The following is a 19,827-nucleotide window of genomic DNA, read 5'->3' on the forward strand; positions in this document are numbered from 1 at the left end:
TATCGGCTCCTGTGGTGACATCTGGTTGTGCCTGCTGTGCTTACGACACTACAATATCGGTTGAATCTTCTAGGAGCGTACACCCTCGAAAATTTATTACTGAACCGCACCGTGACTCACAACGCTTCTCTCGTGTATTTCGCCACTGTCTCTGTGACTCTTATATGATCGTTAAATCAGCTTGTGACGAAACGCCCTGTTCTTCTTTGGACCTTCTGCATTACCTCTATCAATCCTATCTGGTAATTGCCTCAGACGAGTAATACTGAAGTGTCGGCCGAATGATAATTATGTAAACTATGTAAATACATGGACAACACTTCCATAGCATCTAAATGTTCATCAGAAGAAGCACGGCAGTTAATGGAAGAGGCCTTACCCACACCATTTGATACAATTGAAATTCCACCCACCTTTCTATCTGAAATTAGGAAGATAATAAACTCTCTCAAGAATAAACTCTCACATGGAATTTATGGCATTTCCAGCAGGATAATAAAAGCTTGTTCTCAAGAAATAAGTGGGATTCTTAGCCACGTACGTGATAGCTCTCTGAAGCAGAGTATTTTCCCACATAGACTGAAGTATGCCATTGTTGAACCACTCCTTAAAGCAGGGGATACATCTGATGTCAACAACTACCGCCCTATCTCTCTTCTGACTGCCTTATACAAAACCCTTGAAAAAGTAATGTATTGTAGAGTAGCTTCACACCTTTGTAAAATAAAGTTTTAACAAAATGTCACTTTGGTTTAGAGAAGGGTTTTTCAACGGAAAATGCTATATATACTTTCACTAATGAAATATTAAATGCTCTGATAAACCGGAAGTCACCCGTTAGGACTTTTTGTGATCCATCAAAGGCTTTTCATTGTGTAAATCATGGAATACTTCTAGATAAGCTCAAGTACTGTGGTATGAATGGGACAGTGCTCAAATGGTTTAAATCATATCTAACTGGAAGAGTGCAGAAAGTTGAAATAAACAGTTCACATTATATGCGAAAAACTGGTGGTTTCTCAAACTGGGGAACAATCAAGAATGGGGTCCTGCAACGTTCGGTCTTGAGTCCTCTGCTGTTCTTAATATATATTAATGACTTGCCATTCTATATTCACGAAGGTGCAAAGCTGGTAATTTTTGCCGATGATACAAGTATAGCTATCACACCCAACAGACAAGAATTAACTGGTGAAATCGTAAATGATGTTTCTCAGAAAATCATAAATGGTTCTCTGCAAATTGGCTCTCATTCAACTTTGACAAAACACAGTATATACAGTTCCACACAGTAAATGGAATGACACCATTAATAAATATAGACTTCGATCAGAAATCGGTAGCTAAGGTAGAATATTCAAATTTCTGGGTGTATGCATTGATGAGGGGTTGAACTGGAAAAAACACACTGAGGATCTGCTGAAACGTTTGAGTTCAGCTACTTATGCTATTAGAGTCATTGCAAATTTTGGCGATATACATCTCAGTATAATTATATAATATAGTATATAATATATAGATTAAAACTGAAGAAACTGCAAAAAGGTGGGAATTTGAGGAGATGGGACCTGGATAAACTGAAAGAACCAGAGGTTGTAGAGAGTTTCAGAAAGGGCATAAAGGGACAATTGACAGGAATGGGGGAAAGAAATACAGTAGAAGAAGAATGGGTAGCTTTGAGGGATGAAGTGGTGAAGGCAGCAGAGGATCAAGTAGGTAAAAAGACGAGGGCTAGTAGAAATCCTTGGGTGACAGAAGAAATACTGAATTTAATTGATGAAAGGAGAAAATATAAAAATGCAGTAAATGAAGCAGGCAAAAAAGAATACAAACGTCTCAAAAATGAGATCGACAGGAATTGCAAAATGGCTAAGCAGGGATGGCTAGAGGACAAATGTAAGGATGTAGAGTCTTATCTCACTACGAGTAAGATAGATACTGCCTACAGGAAAATTAAAGAAACCTTTGGAGGAAAGAGAACTACTTGTACGAATATAAGGGCTCAGATGGAAACCCAGTTCTAAGCAATGAAGGGAAAGCACAAAGGTGGAAGGAGTATATACAGGAACTGTACAAGGGCGATGTTCTTGAGGACAATATTATGTAAATGGAAGAGGATGTAGATGAAGATGAAATGGGAGATATGATAATGCGTGAAGAATTTGATAGAGCACCGAAAGACCTAAGTCGAAACAAGGCCCCGTGAGTAGACAACATTCCATTAGAACTACTGACAGCCTTGGGAGAGCCAGTCCTGACAAAACTCTACCATCTGGTGAGCAAAATGTATGAGACAGGCGAAATACCCTCAGACTTCAAGAAGAATATAATAATTCCAATCCCAAAGAAAGCAGGCGTTGACAGATGTGAAAATTACCGAACTATCAGTTTAATAAGTCATGGCTGCAAAATACTAACGCGAATTCTGTACAGACGAATGGAAAAACTGGTAGAAGCCGACCTCGGGGAAGATCAGTTTGGATTCCGTAGAAATATGGGAACACGTGAGGCAATACTGACCCTACGACTTATCTTAGAAGAAAGATTAAGGAAAGGCAAACCTACGTTTCTAGCATTTGTAGACTTGGAGAAAGCTTTTGACAATGTTGACTGGAATACTCTCTTTCAAATTCTAAAGGTGGCAGGGGTAAAATACAGGGAGCGAAAGGCTATTTACAACTTGTACAAAAACCAGATGGCAGTTATAAGAGTCGAAGGACATGAAAGAGAAGCAGCGGTTGGGAAGGAAGTGAGATAGGGTTGTAGCCTCTCCCCGATGTTATTCAATCTGTATATTGAGCAAGCAGTAAAGGAAACAAAAGAAAAATTCGGAGTAGGTATTAAAATCCATGGAGAAGAAATAAAAACTTTGAAGTTCGCCGATGACATTGTAATTCTGTCAGAGACAGCAAAGGGCTTGGAAGAGCAGTTGAACGGAATGGACAGTGTCTTGAAAGGAGGGTATAAGATGAACATCAACAGAAGCAAATCTATGATAATGGAATGTAGTCGAATTAAGTCGGGTGATGCTGAGGGAATTAGATTAGGAAATGAGACACTTAAAGTAGTAAAGGAGTTTTGCTATTTGGGGAGCAAAATAACTGATGATGGTCAAAGTAGAGGGGATATAAAATGTAGACTGGCAATGGCAAGGAAAGCATTTCTGAAGAAGAAAAATTTGTTAACATCGAATATAGATTTCAGGGTCAGGAAGTCGTTTCTGAAAGTATTTGTATGGATTGTAGCCATGTATGGAAGTGAAACATGGACGATAAATAGTTTGGACAAGAAGAGAATAGAAGCTTTAGAAATGTGGTGCTACAGAGGAATGCTGAAGATTAGATGGGTAGATCACGTAACTAATGAGGAAGTATTGGATTTTGGAGAAGAGGAGTTTGTGGCGCAACTTGACAAGAAGAAGGGATCGGTTGGTAGGACATGTTCTGAGGCACCAAGGGATCATCAGTTTAGTATTGGAGGGCAGCGTGGAGGGTAAAAATAGTAGAGGGAGACCAAGAGATGAATACACTAAACAGATTCAGAAGGATGTAGGCTGCAGTACGTGTTGGGAGATGAAGAAGCTTGCACAGGATAGAGTAGCATGGAGAGCTGCATCAAACCAGTCTCAAGACTGAAGACCACAATAACAACAAATCTCACTAAATTAGCTTACCACGCCTATTGTTATTCTCTGCTTTCGTATGGCATCATATTCTGGGGTAACGCATCATTGAGTAAAAGACTGCTCATTGCACAAAAGCGTGTAATCAGAATAATTGCTAGAGCTCATCCAAGATCATCCTGCAGACACATAAAGAACTAGAGATCTTCACTGTAGCCTCACAATATATATTAACTTATGAAATTTGTTATTAACAATCCGAACGAATTCAAAAGTAATAGCAGTGTACATGGCTAGAACACTAGGAGAAAGGATGATCTTCACTGCTCAACGTTAAATCTAACTTGGGCTCCGAAGGGGGAAAATTATGCTGCCACAAAAGTGTTTGGTCACTTGCCTAATAGCATCAAAAGTCTGACAGACAGCCATATAGCATTTAAAAGGAAATTAAAAGAATTTATTAATGGCAACTCCTTCTACTCATTAGATGAATTTTTGAATACAGTAAGTGGGTAATTTCCCCAACCTCCACAAAATTAAAAATATTAAGTCTCGTATAATAATTTGTGTAATGTAATACCTTGGATAGACACCTTTTATTAACCTGACACTTTCCACATCATTACGAAGTGTCGTATTCATGATCTATGGAACAAGTACTAATCTAATCTAATCTCAAGACCTTTCTAAAGAATTTCAGTGTGACACCTGCCTTTCCTGTTGTTTTAAATGGACTTTCCACTATAAACTGACCCATACGCATACTGCCAGACATACAATGGAATTGTTTAGTCCAGTGCGTGTTCATATACCGTATAATCACACTTTATAAATCTGTCCTCCCATTAATGCGCAGTGCATTACGTTTGTTTGTACTGAGGTTCAAAAGATAAACCTGTACTACGTCTTGACCCTGTGCAGGTCCCATTTCGCCACTATTTTCTAGCTTTGTGACTTGTCTAAATACAAAAGTATCATTCGCGAACAGCGTCATCAAACTTCCGGCGTTAAATGCCGGGTGATTTTAATTAAAATGCATCCACCCAGAGACGTCCGGTGTAGGCTGTAATTGTCGTATGACAGCGAGACTTGTTAGATGTGCTAATGCGTTAATGTGAAACAGCCGGCCGAAGTGGCCGTGCGGTTAAAGGCGCTGCAGTCTGGAACCGCAAGACCCGTACGGTCGCAGGTTCGAATCCTGCCTCGGGCATGGATGTTTGTGATGTCCTTAGGTTAGTTAGGTTTAAGTAGTTCTAAGTTCTAGGGGACTAATGACCTCAGCAGTTGAGTCCCATAGTGCTCAGAGCCATTTGAACCAATGTGAAACAGATTTATGCTGGAAAACAATTTTTTTCTAGTTTGGGCAGCAGGTAAAAGCCTGGAGCTGTACACTGTTTCTATAACTGTCTGACATTCACTCTGTCATATGATGTGGGTGAACAGTATGGCTGTTCAGAAACGAGATCGTGGGCTGTTAGAGAAAATGTTCTATGTGAGCGGCAGTAATTACATCGCTGCATAGGGACAGTATCGCAGACTGAAAGGTCTGAGGCTAGGTCGGAAGTCATCAAATGGTTTAAAGAGGTTGATAAAGAAATTCGGACACACGGTTGTGCGTGGTGTGGCATTTGGAAGGGCAAGGCGTCCGATCCCGGGTGAAGCTACTGATGAGATTGCTGCTGCTGTAACTGAGCCTGCAGCACGTAACCCGGGCAGTGCTCGGGGTCGTGCAGTATCACGAGACTTGCCCGTCCCGTGGACAACAGTACGGAAAACTTCCAATTTATTTTACACTAGTACCCGTACAAGATCCAGACGGTGCAGCAGCTGAAATCTCATGATTCGCAGCAACGTTCGCAATTTGCTCTTCGGTTTCTGGCACGCATCATAGTTGATGACATGTGGACCAATAATATTCTGTGTAGTGACGAGGTGCACTTTACGCAACACTGTGCGGTGTATACATAGAAGTGCCGAATCTTGGATATGGTTAAACATAGTGTTTTGCAAGCCGAGTCTTTGCACTCACCGTATATGTCTGTGTGGTGTAGATTCACAAGCTCCTTCATTCTCTGTTCGTTCTTCTTCGAAGAGAATACAGACTACATGTTGGATTGGCAAATTGCTATTGTCTTTCAGCAATACGATTGATTACATGAACTTCAAGATGGGCCGTCGAGCAGATTCGCAGAACTATAGGCCTATATCTCTGACGTCGATCTGTTGTAGAACTTTAGAACATGGTTTTTGCTCTCGTATCATGTCATTTCTGGAAACCCAGAATCTACTCTGTAGCAATCAACATGGATTTGGAAACAGCGATCGTGTGAGACCCAACTAGCTTTATTTGTTCATCAGACACAGTAAATATTAGATACAGGCTCCCAGGTAGATGCCACTTTCCTTGAATCCCGGAAAGCGTTCGATACAGTTCCGCACTGTCGCCTGATAAACAAAGTAAGAGCCTACGGAATATCAGACCAGCTGTGTGGCTGGATTGAAGAGTTTTTAGCAAACAGAACTCAGCACGTTGTTCTCAATGGAGAGACGTGTACAGATGATAAAGTACATCTGGCGTGTCGCAGGGGAGTGTTATGGGACCATTGCTTTTCACAATATATATAAATGACCTAGTAGATAGTGTCGGAAGTTGCATGCGGCTTTTCGCGGATGATGCTGTAGTATACAGAGAAGTTGCAGCATTAGAAAATTGCAGTGAAATGCAGGAATATCTGCAGCGTTTAGGCAGTTGGTGCAGGGAGTCGCAACTGACCCTTAACATAGACAAATGTAATGTATTGCAAATACATAGAAAGAAGGATCCTTTGTTGTATAATTATATGTGATAGCGGAACAAACACTGGTAGCAGTTAAAATATCTGGGAGTATGAGTACAGAGCGATTTGAAGTGGAATGATCGTATAAAAGTAATTGTTGGTAAGGGGGGTGCCAGGTTGAGGTTTATTAAGAGAGTCCTTAGAAAATGTAGTCCATCAACAAAGGAGGTGACTTACAAAACACTCGTTCGACCTATACTTGAGTATTGCTCATCAGTGTCGGATCCGTACCAGGTCGGGTTGACAGAGGAGATAGAGAAGATCCAAAGAAGAGCGGCGCGTTTCGTCACAGGATTATTTGGTAAGCGTGATAGCGTTACGGAGATGTTTAGCAATCTCAAGTGGCAGACTCTGCAAGAGAGGCGCTCTGCATCGCGGTGTAGACTGCTGTCCAGGTTTCGAGAGGGTGCACTTCTAGATGAGGTATCGAATATATTGCTTCCCCCTACTTATACCTCCCAAGAGATCACGAATGTAAAATTACAGAGATTCGAGCGCGCATGGAGGCTTTCCGGCAGTCGTTCTTCCCGCGAAGCATACGCGACTGGAACAGGAAAGGGAGGTAATGACAGTGGCACGTAAAGTGCCCTCCGCCACACACCGTTGGGTGGCTTACAGAGTATAAATGTCGATGTAGATGTAGGAACTGTTTGGTTCTGAAACAATTTCTGTGACGTTCTCTTGCAAAGGTGCATCACCGTTTCGAGATTTAATGAATTTATTCCCTTCCTGGTGATCTTCGACAAACTGTTTGGTTCAGAAACAATCCCTACGACATTGTCTTGTAAAGGTGCATCATCGTTCCGAGAGTTAATGAATTTACTTCTTTCCTCGTGACTACGAGGTTTGAAAACTTCTACTGTGGCCCCCTAGACACACATGAACATTACAGCTACATTCACTGAGATATTGAGACCCAGTCAGACGAAGTAGGATCGCACGTGTCATGTGCAGAAAGCTGTTTTCGCTGTTTCTCAGGCGTCTGGCGCGCTCGACGCTGGTGCTGGTGCCCCTGTTCGGGGCGCACTACGCCTTGCTGCTGGGCCTTTCGTACAGCGAAGACCGACGCGTGGAAATAACGTGGCTCTTCGCCGACCAGCTCTTCGCCTCCTTCCAGGTAATGTCCAGAGGGCCATGACTGATAGCGTGCGACCATGTTACCACCACGCGGTTGCCGTGGACTCCATACATGTGATTTCTCCGACAGTCCTTCGCTCAAATGAAAGGCATTTCTTTCCTTCTCACCTAACGCCATGTCTCTGCACTTCTGTCCATTTCCTCCATGCTCGCTCCTCTGAGGTTCCTACAGAGGTCGGTCGTACCACTGCATCCGCAGTGAAGAAGGTGGATGCATCGCCCATCTGTTGTTGTTGTTGTGGTCTTCAGCCCTGAGACTGGTTTGATGCAGCTCTCCATGCTACTCTATCCTGTGCAGCTCTCCATGCTACTCTATCCTGTGCAAGCTTTTTCATCTCCCAGTACCTACTGCAACCTACATCCTTCTGAATCTGCTTAGTGTATTCATCTCTTGGTCTCCCTCTACGACTTTTACCCTCCACGCTGCCCTCCAATACTAAATTGGAAATCCCTTGATGCCTCAGAACATGTCCTACCAACCGATCCCTTCTTCTGGTCAGGTTGTGCCACAAACTTCTCCCCAATCCTATTCAATACTTCCTCATTAGTTATGTGATCTACCCATCTAATCTTCAGCATTCTTCTGTAGCACCACATTTCGAAAGCTTCTATTCTCTTCTTGTCCAAACTATTTATCGTCCATGTTTCACTTCCATACATGGCTACACTCCATACGAATACTTTCAGAAATGACTTCCTGACACTTAAATCAATACTGGATGTTAACAAATTTCTCTTCTTCAGAAACGCTTTCCTTGCCATTGCCAGCCTACATTTTATATCCTCTCTACTTCGGCCATCATCAGTTATTTTGCTCCCCAAATAGCAAAACTCCTTTACTACTTTAAGTGCCTCATTTCCTAATCTAATTCCCTCAGCATCACCCGACTTAATTAGACTACATTCCATTATCCTTGTTTTGTTTTTGTTGATGGTCATCTTATATCCTCCTTTCCAGACACTGTCCATTCCATTCAACTGCTCTTCCAAGTCCTCTGCTGTCTCTGACAGAATTACAGTGTCATCGGCGAACCTCAAAGTTTTTATTTCTTCTCCATGAATTTTAATACCTACTCCGAATTTTTCTTTTGTTTCCTTTACTGCTTGCTCAATATACAGATTGAACAACATCGGGGAGAGGCTACAACCCTGTCTTACTCCCTTCCCAACCACTGCTTCCCTTTCATGTCCCTCGACTCTTATAACTGCCATCTGGTTTCTGTACAAATTGTAAATAGCCTTTCGCTCCCTGTATTTTACCCCTGCCACCTTTAGAATCTGAAAGAGAGCACTCCAGTCAACATTGTCAAAAGCTTTCTCTAAGTCCACAAATGCCAGAAATGTAGGTTTGCCTTTCCTTAATCTTTCTTCTAAGATAAGTCGTAAGGTCAATCTAGGCCAATCAATTATATGAATGCACGATATCTGAATGCGAAAGAACAGGCAACACGCGGAATCCGCAGCTGTGATACATTATAAGTGAACTGAAGGTGAATGAGGGAGAAAGGAAAGGGAAAGGATTACTGAAGTCAGCTGCATCGGGATATTACTCGGCGACGGGCGAAAATGTGTACCACACCAGAATTCGAACCTGAGTCTTCTGGTTACTACACATCTCTGAAACAACAGACATCACGAATTCGTACACTTGATTGACATAGAAGTACATCCGACCTTCTGCGGGAATCTCAGATGAGCGAACACGGAGGGAATGGACAGGGACTGCGGCCAGGTGACCCTCAGTAGGGATGTGGGTCGGCCCTGAGGCTTGCCGAGACCCCGCGGGTGCAGTAATACTGTGTTCCAGATGGCGCAAAGGTTAACACACCTGCCTGATAAGCAACAGATCCCAGGTCCGAATCCTGGTCTGGTACACATTTTCGGTCGTCGACGCTGATTCCACTTAATGTCCTGATGCAGCTGACATCAGTTATCCCTTCTCTTTCATTCCATTCTGCCTTCCGCCTTCAATTTACAAATAATGTATCACAGCTACGGATTTCATGTGTTGTCTGTTCTCTTGGATTTCTACAAAGAACAAAAACCACCCATTCATATGATTACATTTAGTAAATAATTTGAAAATATAAGACTAGCTGTTAGAATTTACGTAGGTTTTTCTTAAAACATATAGCATACTTCTGATTTGTGATGCAATTACCATTGCAGCAATGTCACTTCTATATATAGTTTACGCTGTTATATGAACATACATTTTATCATAGATTATGAATTACTACGACCATTAAAGAACTTCGAAAATTGCATTGATATTCCAGTAGTACAAAGGTAATACATAACATATATCTTACACTAAACAACTTAATCGGTAAGGAACCTTCTACCAAAATATTCTACGTAAAGTTATTTATATCGTTAATTCTAGCCGAAGGTCGAAGTTAAACGTGGAAACTCGTATTAGAAAGTGTGAAACATGTATGATTTATTTAACAAAGATGTGATTTTGAACGGAGGAAATATTAACACACTGAGCAGAAATATTAGACGTAACGCCGTTTATACCATATGTAATAACCATTTATTGACATAAAGTCATTTGTACTTCGTATACCTACAAAATGTGGCCTTATTTAATTCTGTATCAAATCATACGATTGTTGTTTCTTTATTTTATATTTTTAGGCTCGTAATACAAATTTCAGGTTTAGTTTCTCCAAGTGAGAAGCATGTCCATAGAATATTTAGGTCAATAATTAGTTTAAAGAGTAGGTCTTTTTGTTTAAAATGCCAGCCATTTAGTTTCTTTTTACCACTAAAATATCCATGGAATTTGCCTTCTGTGAAATTAGGAATGTCATTGCTGAAAACTGTGTATGTTCAGATAATAGTACAAAGAACATGTGGAAATTATTTCACTGCGAGGTATACTACAGATTTTAGCAAAATATGCACCTACTGTTTGATATTTCTGTGTACTTTACACTTAACTTCCCAAATTTCTATCGACGATTAACTGCGACCTCCCACAGTTAGACGTTCCTGACTTGTTAACATCACAATGAAGGTCCTTCGACAACCAGTTCTACCCCTGTTCATTGTTAAGTTCTCCATTCATGTAACAGTCTAGCTTTTTCATACGCTACCCACTGCGGACAAAATGAAATTCCTCTCTTTCTCTGATGTGACGGGCTGTGCTCTATTACATACATGTAAGTGAACATTACCCATTTAATGTCACTACTAGATGAAACCCTCTTCCGGACTTCTCCATGCATTGCAGCCTTTAGCTATATGCCTCCAGGTCACACTTGTGTGTAATTACTATGTCACCTAATTAACTTACATTGATCGTCGACTCCTTTTCCTACTGTATCGCTTCCAAGTACTTAATCGATTCATCAACACCCATTCGCGAACTAAGAGCCCCCATATTAATTAAGTCTTGCATGGCAGTCTGTACACTGAACCACTTCATTACTACACGCTCTCTGCCAGTAATTTGTAACACGCATCTTTCCAGTGCCACTGACTCTCAGTTTCAGAACGGTTTTTACATCACGAAGTCCATTTCTCACAGTAATAACACAAAAAACCTGTAGCATGCATCGATAAATGATATTCAGATTCAGACTCAATGGAATCAGATTTTCTGTTTATTTTACGGAAAAAAGATCATTTAATGTTACTGTGTCGTTTTTTCCCTCCTATCCAGCCAGTCGTCCTTTCAGCTACCCCAAATAAATAAAAACTCATTTGGTGGTATTATGAATTCGTTTTAATTGTTTTACCTTCTTTTCTATATTATTCTATAAGCACTGTAAGTTAAGCTTATTATATTTTAGTCTTTTCAAAATTATATTTTAGTCGACTTTAGAGGAGTAGTAGCATTATCTATTTTAGTGTAAAAACTTGTCTGTACTAACTGATGAATGATTAAGGTGAAGCATAAATGGTCACGTTGAAAGTTCATATTACATTACTCTTTGGGAAACTCTCACGAATATGCAAGTTCATAAACACAATTAAATGAATTAAACAAGGAATCCGAATTCAACATCTTAATTGGCTTTATCATCAGATAGATACATGACAGTTACACCACACTAAAACTTGCCAAATCAGCTATGAAACAGAGAATAATTATTTATTTATTCTAAATGAATCGTGTCAATGAAATAATGACACTTATAAATAAGTAATTTATTGGTGTAATGCAACTTTAATATATATCAATGTCAATCATAAAACGTACAGCTACCTGTATACTCATTTACCTCCAAAGACGAAACGGTCTTCCCCCACTAATAGTTTTATTTTTATATGTTTCATAACGAAGCGAGAGAAAAAAAACAAGCTGACATGGAGCGATAGGAAAAAAGAAGGCTGACTAAGATTCAAAACTTGTACGCAGAGCATCTTTCGATTATTACTATAGCTATGGGACAGTTTACAACTGAAGCAAGCAAGTGTAACAGCTGTGCCCTTCCTGAACGATTCGACGTTCGCAGAGAGTTGACCAGCTGGTATCTTTCTTGACTGATGCAGTGCATCAAGCGGAATAACTGCGAAAGGCGTGAAGGCACATATTACGCGACGTGCTGGGATCACAGCTCTACTGTTCGCTGAAAGAACAACGTCCGCACAGAGTTGTGCCATGGCTGTCTATCCTGACAGTGGGAATGCGTCACATAAGGATAACTAGTAAACGAGGCGACGTTCGCACAGAGCTGCAGCACAATAGATCTTTCTGAGTGCCGCAGCGCATATGAGGGTAACTGTGCTGCACGGCGTGTATCTTCCACGACCTGCTGGTGTCCCTGCTGTATTACCTCTTGGCTGAGGTGAGTTAAGCTTACGGCTAAGTTCACTAACCTTGAATATAAGTTAACCGCGGTAAACCCGGCATTTAACGCTGTTCATCGCAAAATTTCGGTGCATCAACCTCAATCAAAGTTAACAAAGGCGTTGGCCATAATTAAATCTGATTGCGACTGACGGCTGGTTTTCTTGAGCTGACCAGTGTTTCATAAGCGTACGTTATGAACATGGCGGCGCAGTGAAATAGGCAGAAGGTATCGTATACGGAACCCTATACGGAAGATGAACCCAGAGAGTTTCTTAATTTATGAATCAAACTTATCAGATGTGGAATTAAATTGCACCTTTGAATGTGACCACATTATCTGTTTTTCTGTGACAACGAGACCTTACCACAATCGGATTTTTGTAATTTTTTATGTTTATTGGTAAACTGAAACTCTCAAAAATTGCCAAGAAAATCGTGTCCTACTTATTCTGAGCGTATTTAGTATTCTAGAATAAGGTAAACATTTTCTCGACAGCAGTATGACGCTGTGGTAGCCCGGCTTGCGTACTAAGTGGTCAGCTTGGGTTTGATTCGATGGGGATTAAAATTTTAAAACAAAGTTGCAAGTTTTAGGGGCATTTACGTGAACAGTAAAACACGAGAGTATGGAAAAACATCATTTGTAATTTTTTAATCGCACAGTCTAGATCAACAATCTTTTATAAAAGATTGGCAGTTACGAATGCTTGTTTGCAGTCAAAACTGCATTTTTGTAAGCACTACATAATCATAAATAAAGCCATATGCCTTTTTCCTCAAAGTAACAATTAGATATGTTAATTAGCATATATGCAATGAATTATGTATTTAAATGATGTAGGTATTCGAAATAAACGATAGAAAGGAACAAATAATGACCGAAACGAGACACTCTAAGTATCCCATTTCTGCTTTTATACCACAGCCGTTCTTTGTTTTCAAGAACCGATGATTTCGCACCTATCAGTTTGAGAGGTGTATCCAACTCGCACTAGGAAAAAAACTGACTTCTTTTGTCTTTGAGTCGTGTCTTCTAACTGGTTTGATGCGGTCTGTCTTCTCCTGTGCCAACCTCTTCATCTCAGAATAGCACTTACAACCTACGTCCTCAATTATCTGCTGGAGGTATCTAATCTCTGTCATTCTCTACAGTGTTAACCCTTTTCAGCCCCATCCGGTAGAATGAAAGTTATTCCCTGACGTTCTAACAGATGTCCTATCGTCCTATTTCTTCTTCTCGTCAGTGTTTTTCAGATATTCCTATTCTTACTGTTTCTGCAGAAAATCTCCTCATACCTTGCCGTATAAGTCAACAAAATTTTCAGCATTCATCTGTTGCCCCACATCTCAAGTTCTTCGGTTCTCTTTTTTTTCACGTTTTTGCACAGTTCATGACTCACAGCAATACAATTCTGTGCTCCAAACATAGTCTCAGAAGTTTCTTCCTCAAATTAAGTTGTTAGGACTAGTAGATTTCTCTTGGGCAGGAATGCCACTTTTGTCAGTGCGTCTCTGCTTCTTATATCCTACTTGCTCTGTCCGTCACTGGTAATATTGCAGACTACGTAGCAAAATTCTTTAACATCATCTACTTCGAGATCACCAATTATGATGTTAATTTTATCGCTGTTCTTATTTCTGCTGCTTCTCATTCTTTCGTCCTTATTCAATTTGTTCTCAATCCATAATCTTTGCTCATTAGACAGTTCGCTCCATTCAGTAGATGCTGAAATTCTTCTTTACTTTCACTGAGGGTAGCAATCTCATCAGCGAATCTTACTGATATACTTTCACTTTGAATTTTAATTCCATTCTTGAGCCTTTCTTTTATTTTCGTCATTGCTTCTTTGATTTATTTCCAGACTGTAGCGCCTAGAACCGCTCGGCCACCCCGGCCAGCTCCAACTTCTGTGATTGCCCTTTTTAGTGATGTTCTTTCATTGGCACCTAAACTGCCTACTCAGCAATTCCTTGTCGCATTATCGATACCCTCTGAGAACTTCAGTCGTATCTCTTTAATGTTTAGTACTTCCATGTTCCACTTCTTTCGGCACTGATTCTTCCAAACATGTCTCTTCGGCCCACTGTTCATCACAACTAAATACTGATGTGAGTCTATATCTGCACCATGGTACGCCTTAAAATCCAGTATCTGATTTCGGAATCTCTGCATGACCGTGATGTAATCTAACTGAAACCTTCCGTGTCTCCCGGCCTTGTCCATGTATACCTTCCCCTCTTGTCAGTCTTGAACAGAGTATTCGCTATTACTAGCTGAAACATTTTTCAGAACTCAGTGGGTCTTCTCTCACTCCTAGTACCAAGTCCATATTCTCCCGTAACCCTTTCCTCTACTCCTTCCCCTACAACTGTATACCAGTCCCCCATGACCGTTAGGTTTTCATATCCCTTTTCGCACTGAATTATCTGTTCAATATGTTTTCTCTATCTTTTCATCTTCAGCTTGCGACGTTGGCGTGTGTACCTGAACTCTTGTTGTCGGTGTTCGATTGCAGTCTATTCTGATGAGAACAACCCTCTCTCTGTCATACCTTCTTACTTATATCGAATCCTAATCCCATTATACGATTTTCTGCTGCTGTTGATATTATCCTGTTCTCATATTAGGAGAAATCCTTGTCTTCTTTCCATTTCACTTCACTGACACCCACTATATCTAGCTTGAGCCTCACTATTTCCCTTTCCATATTTTGTAACGTCCGTACCACGTTCAAATTCTGGCATTCCAAGCCATGACTCGTATAACTTAATCCTTGCGTAGTACATTCTGGAAGATACGGCGTCCGCTGAGAGTTGTCCCACAGTGGTTTTTGCTGTCTGCAGCAGAGCGTTACATAACGATGACTATACAGACGCGTATGTCCCGCAACCTTCCTGCGTGTCTACTCTATTACTTCCTCACTAAATCGATATCAACATAGAGTTGTTCCGGAAATGGCTACGCTGTCAGTAGGAGTGCCTAAGTGAGTGTAACTGCGACAGATACGCCTGTGTGTGTTGCAGGGCCTGCTGGTAGCTGTCCTGTACTGCCTGCTGAACGGCGAGGTTCGCGCTGAGGTTTCCCGCAGCTGGATGTCGTGGCGACAGCAGCGCTTCACGCGGGCCCAGCTGGCTGCAGCAGCCGCCCACGAGCCCTTCAAGGTAACGCAATTCCAAAGCCGCTCTCTGGCTTGATTGACAGATCTGTTTGTACTGATTCCCCGTAGAGGAGTTTCCTGTATAGTGGTGCTGCTCTGGAAGATAGCCGGTCCGAATCTTGGCAGTCGAAGGAATTTTCATCGACGACAAGGGGAGGGAAAATGGTGGAATACATTTTAAAATTTTCCTGGAGAACTGACTTTCTCATAGCAACCGGATGTTGCTGTGAATGGAGTCGAGGTGATGTAGAAACTCCATTAATTTGTCTTCTCCATGAGGCCACACTACGAAAGTATCATCCACATACCTCCAAAAATCTGTTGGTTTCAAAGCAGCTGATTGAAATGTTCTTTCCTCAAACTCCTCCATAAAAAGGTTGGCCACCAAGGGAGACAGGGGCTACCCGTGGTGACACCGTCAGCCTTTTCAAAATATTCATGATTAAACATAAAATAAGTTGAGGAGAGAGCGTGCCTAAGCTAAGCAGCGTTTATCTTTCTTGGATGTCCTGGTTCGAAGGAAGAACGATGGTTCTCTAGGGCATTCAGTCATACTGATTTGTACCTGCAAGCATCTAGTTGCCATCATCCGTCGCAAACGATGAGTGTGCTTAAGACACTTGTTCATAGAGCTCATACTGTCTCAGATCTAGATAGCTTACCTCAAGAACTCGCCCATCCAAAGACAGTATTCAGCGAAAATGGGTATTCTAGCCAGCAGATTAACAGTGCACTGACAGTTAAAACTAAGAAGCAGGAAGTGGATAAAGAGGAGAACATGCCGGAACAATCTTTAGCTTTTTTCCTTTCGTTGGCAACACTTCGCTTAAAATAGCAAGAATCCTCCGCAAATTTCAGGTGAAAGTGGTTTTCCGCCCACCATCGAAGATTGAGGACCTTCTGGGGTCAGTAAAGGATGATCTGTTACTACGAAAGCCCGGAGTTTACAAGATACCGTGCCAATGTGGTATGGCTTATATAGATCAAACCACACGCACCGTGAAAGAATGCTGCACTGAACATCAAAGTTACACCCGCCTTTTGAAGCCAAGCAAGTCCGCTATTGCTGAACATTGCATTTCTACTGGACATTCAATGGAGTATGAGAAAACAATAATTTTGTCCACAGCAACATCTTTCTGCGACTCCATTATTAAAGAATCCGTAGAAATACGACTGTTGAACCGTGACAGCGGCTACCGGCTGGACAGTGCATGAAATCCTATCATCTCCACAATTTGCTCAAATCGAAGACGACAGAGTGCGCCGACGGCCGCGGCAAACAGCCTCGCAGAGGGCGACTGAGTTGCGCTATTCAACAAGGGAGGGCGCTGCCGGTGGTCAGTGTGGTTCATCTATCAAGTTTTCGACGCATGCACGGAACTTTTTTCTTTATTGTTATTTTAATACCTTTACAACAAAGGTAGGCCGCCAGAGACCTATGTATGCCGCTTTTCGGCCACAGTGAACATATAGAGGAAACAGAAAGACAGAAAAACAAACAAATATGGTGGACAAAAACGGGAGACAGAGAAAGTAAAATAAATGAAACGGTTCACAGGCGCACTGTTTGAATAAAAAACGTTCATCACTAAACACAGTGGGGAAGAACGAGTTTACACACGTGAACAGAGGAGCACAAATGGAGAGACACTGAAGCACTGACACGAAGACACACACGAGTACTGGCGACGACCTCCAGTACACCAAGATGCACTGTTCACACACAAAGCTGGGGACCTGCCAAAGGGAAGAGGTGCAGGTAGGAGGGAGAGGAGAGGAGAGGACAGTGGGAGAGGAGAAGGGAGGGGGAGGGGAGTGGGGTTGTGGAAGCCCAGGGGGAGGGGAGGGTGAGAGGAAGAGTGGAGGGAGAGAAGGTAAAGAGGGTGCCCTGGAGGGAAAATCACAGGGGGAGGAGGAAGGGGAGGATCAAATTTGGTAGGAGGGGTAGATGGAGGGGATGAGGGCATCATCAGGGAGGTGCAGTTGGCGGAAGCCACCTTGGGCAAGGGTATTGAGTGTGGAGAGATGGACAGCAGGTGGGGAGTACAGGTATGGCAGCAGATGGGGAGGGAAATGATGGGAGAGACAAATGGGTGAGGAGGATCAAGTTTGCAGAAGGTGTAAAGGATTGGTATCCGTTTGAGGAAAAGTAGGAGGTGTGGGAACGGAATTAAATCATAGAGGATCCACGTAGGGGAGGGAAGGCGGTTGCGATAGGCGAGGCGGAGCACATGGCGTTCCAGGATTTGAAGGGATTTGTAGAACGTAGGAAGGGTGGCAATCCAGGCAGGATGGGCATAGCAGAGGATAGGGCAGATGAGGATTTTAGGTGTGGAGGACGGTGGGGAGGTCCAGACCCCATGTGCAGCCAGAAAGGAGCTTGAGGAGGCAGAGTCAGGAGCGTGCCTTGGCTTGAATCGTCTGGAGATGGGGCGTCCAGGAGAGACGATGGTGAAGGGTGACACCAAGGTACTTGAGGGTCGGGGTGAGGTTGATTGGGCTGCCGTAGATAGATAGAAATGGAGGAGACGTAAGGAAGGGGTGGTTTTGCCTACAATAATCGCCTGGGTCTTGGAAGGATTGACCTTGAGTAGTCACTGGCTGAACCAAGTGCTGAACCGATCAACATGGGACTGGAGAAGGTGTTGGGAGCGTTTCAGGGTGGTGGCGAGGGCAAGGAAGGCGGTGTCATTGGCGTACTGGAGAAGGTGTAAGGGATGTGAAGAAGGTAGAGAAGGGGGGAAAGGACGGAACCTTGGGGCACACCAGCGAAGGGGTAGAAGGTGTCGGAATCCGTGTTGTGGATGGTGACATAGGAAGGATGGTGGGGATGAAAGGAGGTGATCAGACGGACGTAGCTAATAGGAAGGGCGAAGGTTTGGAGCTTGAAGAGGAGATCGGAGTGCCAAACACGATCATAGGCTCGTTCAAGGTCAAGGGAAAGGAAGATGGCGGAGCGACGGGAGTTGAGCTGTTCGGAGAGGAGGTGAGTGAGTTGAAGGAGAAGGTCATCGGCAGAGAAGGACAGGGAGCGGGAAGGAGGCGGTGCTGGTGGAGATGCTGGTGGATGCGTTGGGTGAGGATGGAGTGCGCATAGTAGTTACAGCGCGCTACATGTTGCGGAACGGAGGACGTTGTAGCCAGTCTGCGACGTCTCACACGAAGATGCCTGGCAGGTGCCTAGTAGAAATAACGTGAGAAGTATTGAACGACGCCCGGCTGCAAACCCGAAATTTGTTTGAACTGTTGGAATACAGTTCTTAATCACAAGACTTTAAGCCACTGTTCTCGTTTAAATTCAAAATACTTCCTTAGTGTCTCATGGCATGAGTGTATGTGACACTGTTGATATCGATCCGTGCCTCAGATGTTAACGTTAACCTTGGAATTCCCTTTGGGAGAAGAACACAGCAAGAGCCATAACCTGATTATCCACAAATTACGAACAGTGGAAGAGGGGTCGAAATACGTGAACACGTGTCTCCGCTTATTCGAAGATACTCGAGCGTTTCTAAGTTCAGCGGTGCCCGATTACTCATTTTAGTTACTTTATTTTACTTATTTTTTCCATTTATCTATCAATTTCCGTAGAATGTTTCTAAACTATGTTTCTTATCAGGTTAGGTAACACAACAATGGCGTTATAATAACTAATATGTTACAGCTCGGTTTCACAATAAGTGTCGTACTTTACGGTGTTTTTAGGTGCCATAATCTTTCTAAATTCTCATATTCCTCTTTTTCATACTCGTATCAGTTCTTAATTCTTATATTTTATTCTCATGTCCATTCTTGATGGAGATTTGGTACATTTCCGTGGATGTTATCGATCGCAGAAACATAGAAATCCCGAACAATAAGAGCATCGCTCGAAGACAGGTTTGTCACTCCCACGTTTCTTCGTATGGAGCCCACTCGGTAGAGAAACGTTGTTTATATTGCTGTAGGTTTCACGCGTTGGCAATAATTTCGGAACAAACTACGCATAACGGATTTTCCGAAAACTGGAACTTGCAATTGATTATCTATCAATAGTTTCACCGAAGATAATTTTAATTAATTTTTTCATTCATTTACTGTATTTTCTTCTTCTTAATTCATTCTCTATAAAATTAGCACACGAATAAGGACGACATTATTTCAGTACACATTCGGAAACATTCGTGCAGTAATCTCCTATGGGCGTGGGTAGATAATAAAAAGAAGAGAAATTTAAAAAAAAGCGGGTTTCGAAGATGGGGCAAAAAATCGTGAAGCCCTGAC

At 42.2% G+C, this 19,827-nt stretch overlaps 1 protein-coding gene across 1 annotated transcript in view; it reads left to right on the top strand.

The window, feature by feature from the left end:
- Nucleotides 1–15,598, top strand: part of LOC124593796 (secretin receptor-like) — a 144,623-nt gene extending 129,025 nt beyond the window's left edge. Inside the window, exons 11-12 of the mRNA XM_047132144.1 lie at nt 7,438–7,576; nt 15,428–15,598. Coding sequence (XP_046988100.1) covers nt 7,438–7,576; nt 15,428–15,598 — 310 coding nt within the window. The remainder of the gene's footprint in view (nt 1–7,437; nt 7,577–15,427) is intronic.
- Nucleotides 15,599–19,827: the final 4,229 nt, after the last annotated feature.

This window comes from Schistocerca americana, chromosome 2, assembly GCF_021461395.2.
Source record: "Schistocerca americana isolate TAMUIC-IGC-003095 chromosome 2, iqSchAmer2.1, whole genome shotgun sequence".
Classification (NCBI taxonomy): Eukaryota; Metazoa; Arthropoda; class Insecta; order Orthoptera; family Acrididae; genus Schistocerca; species Schistocerca americana.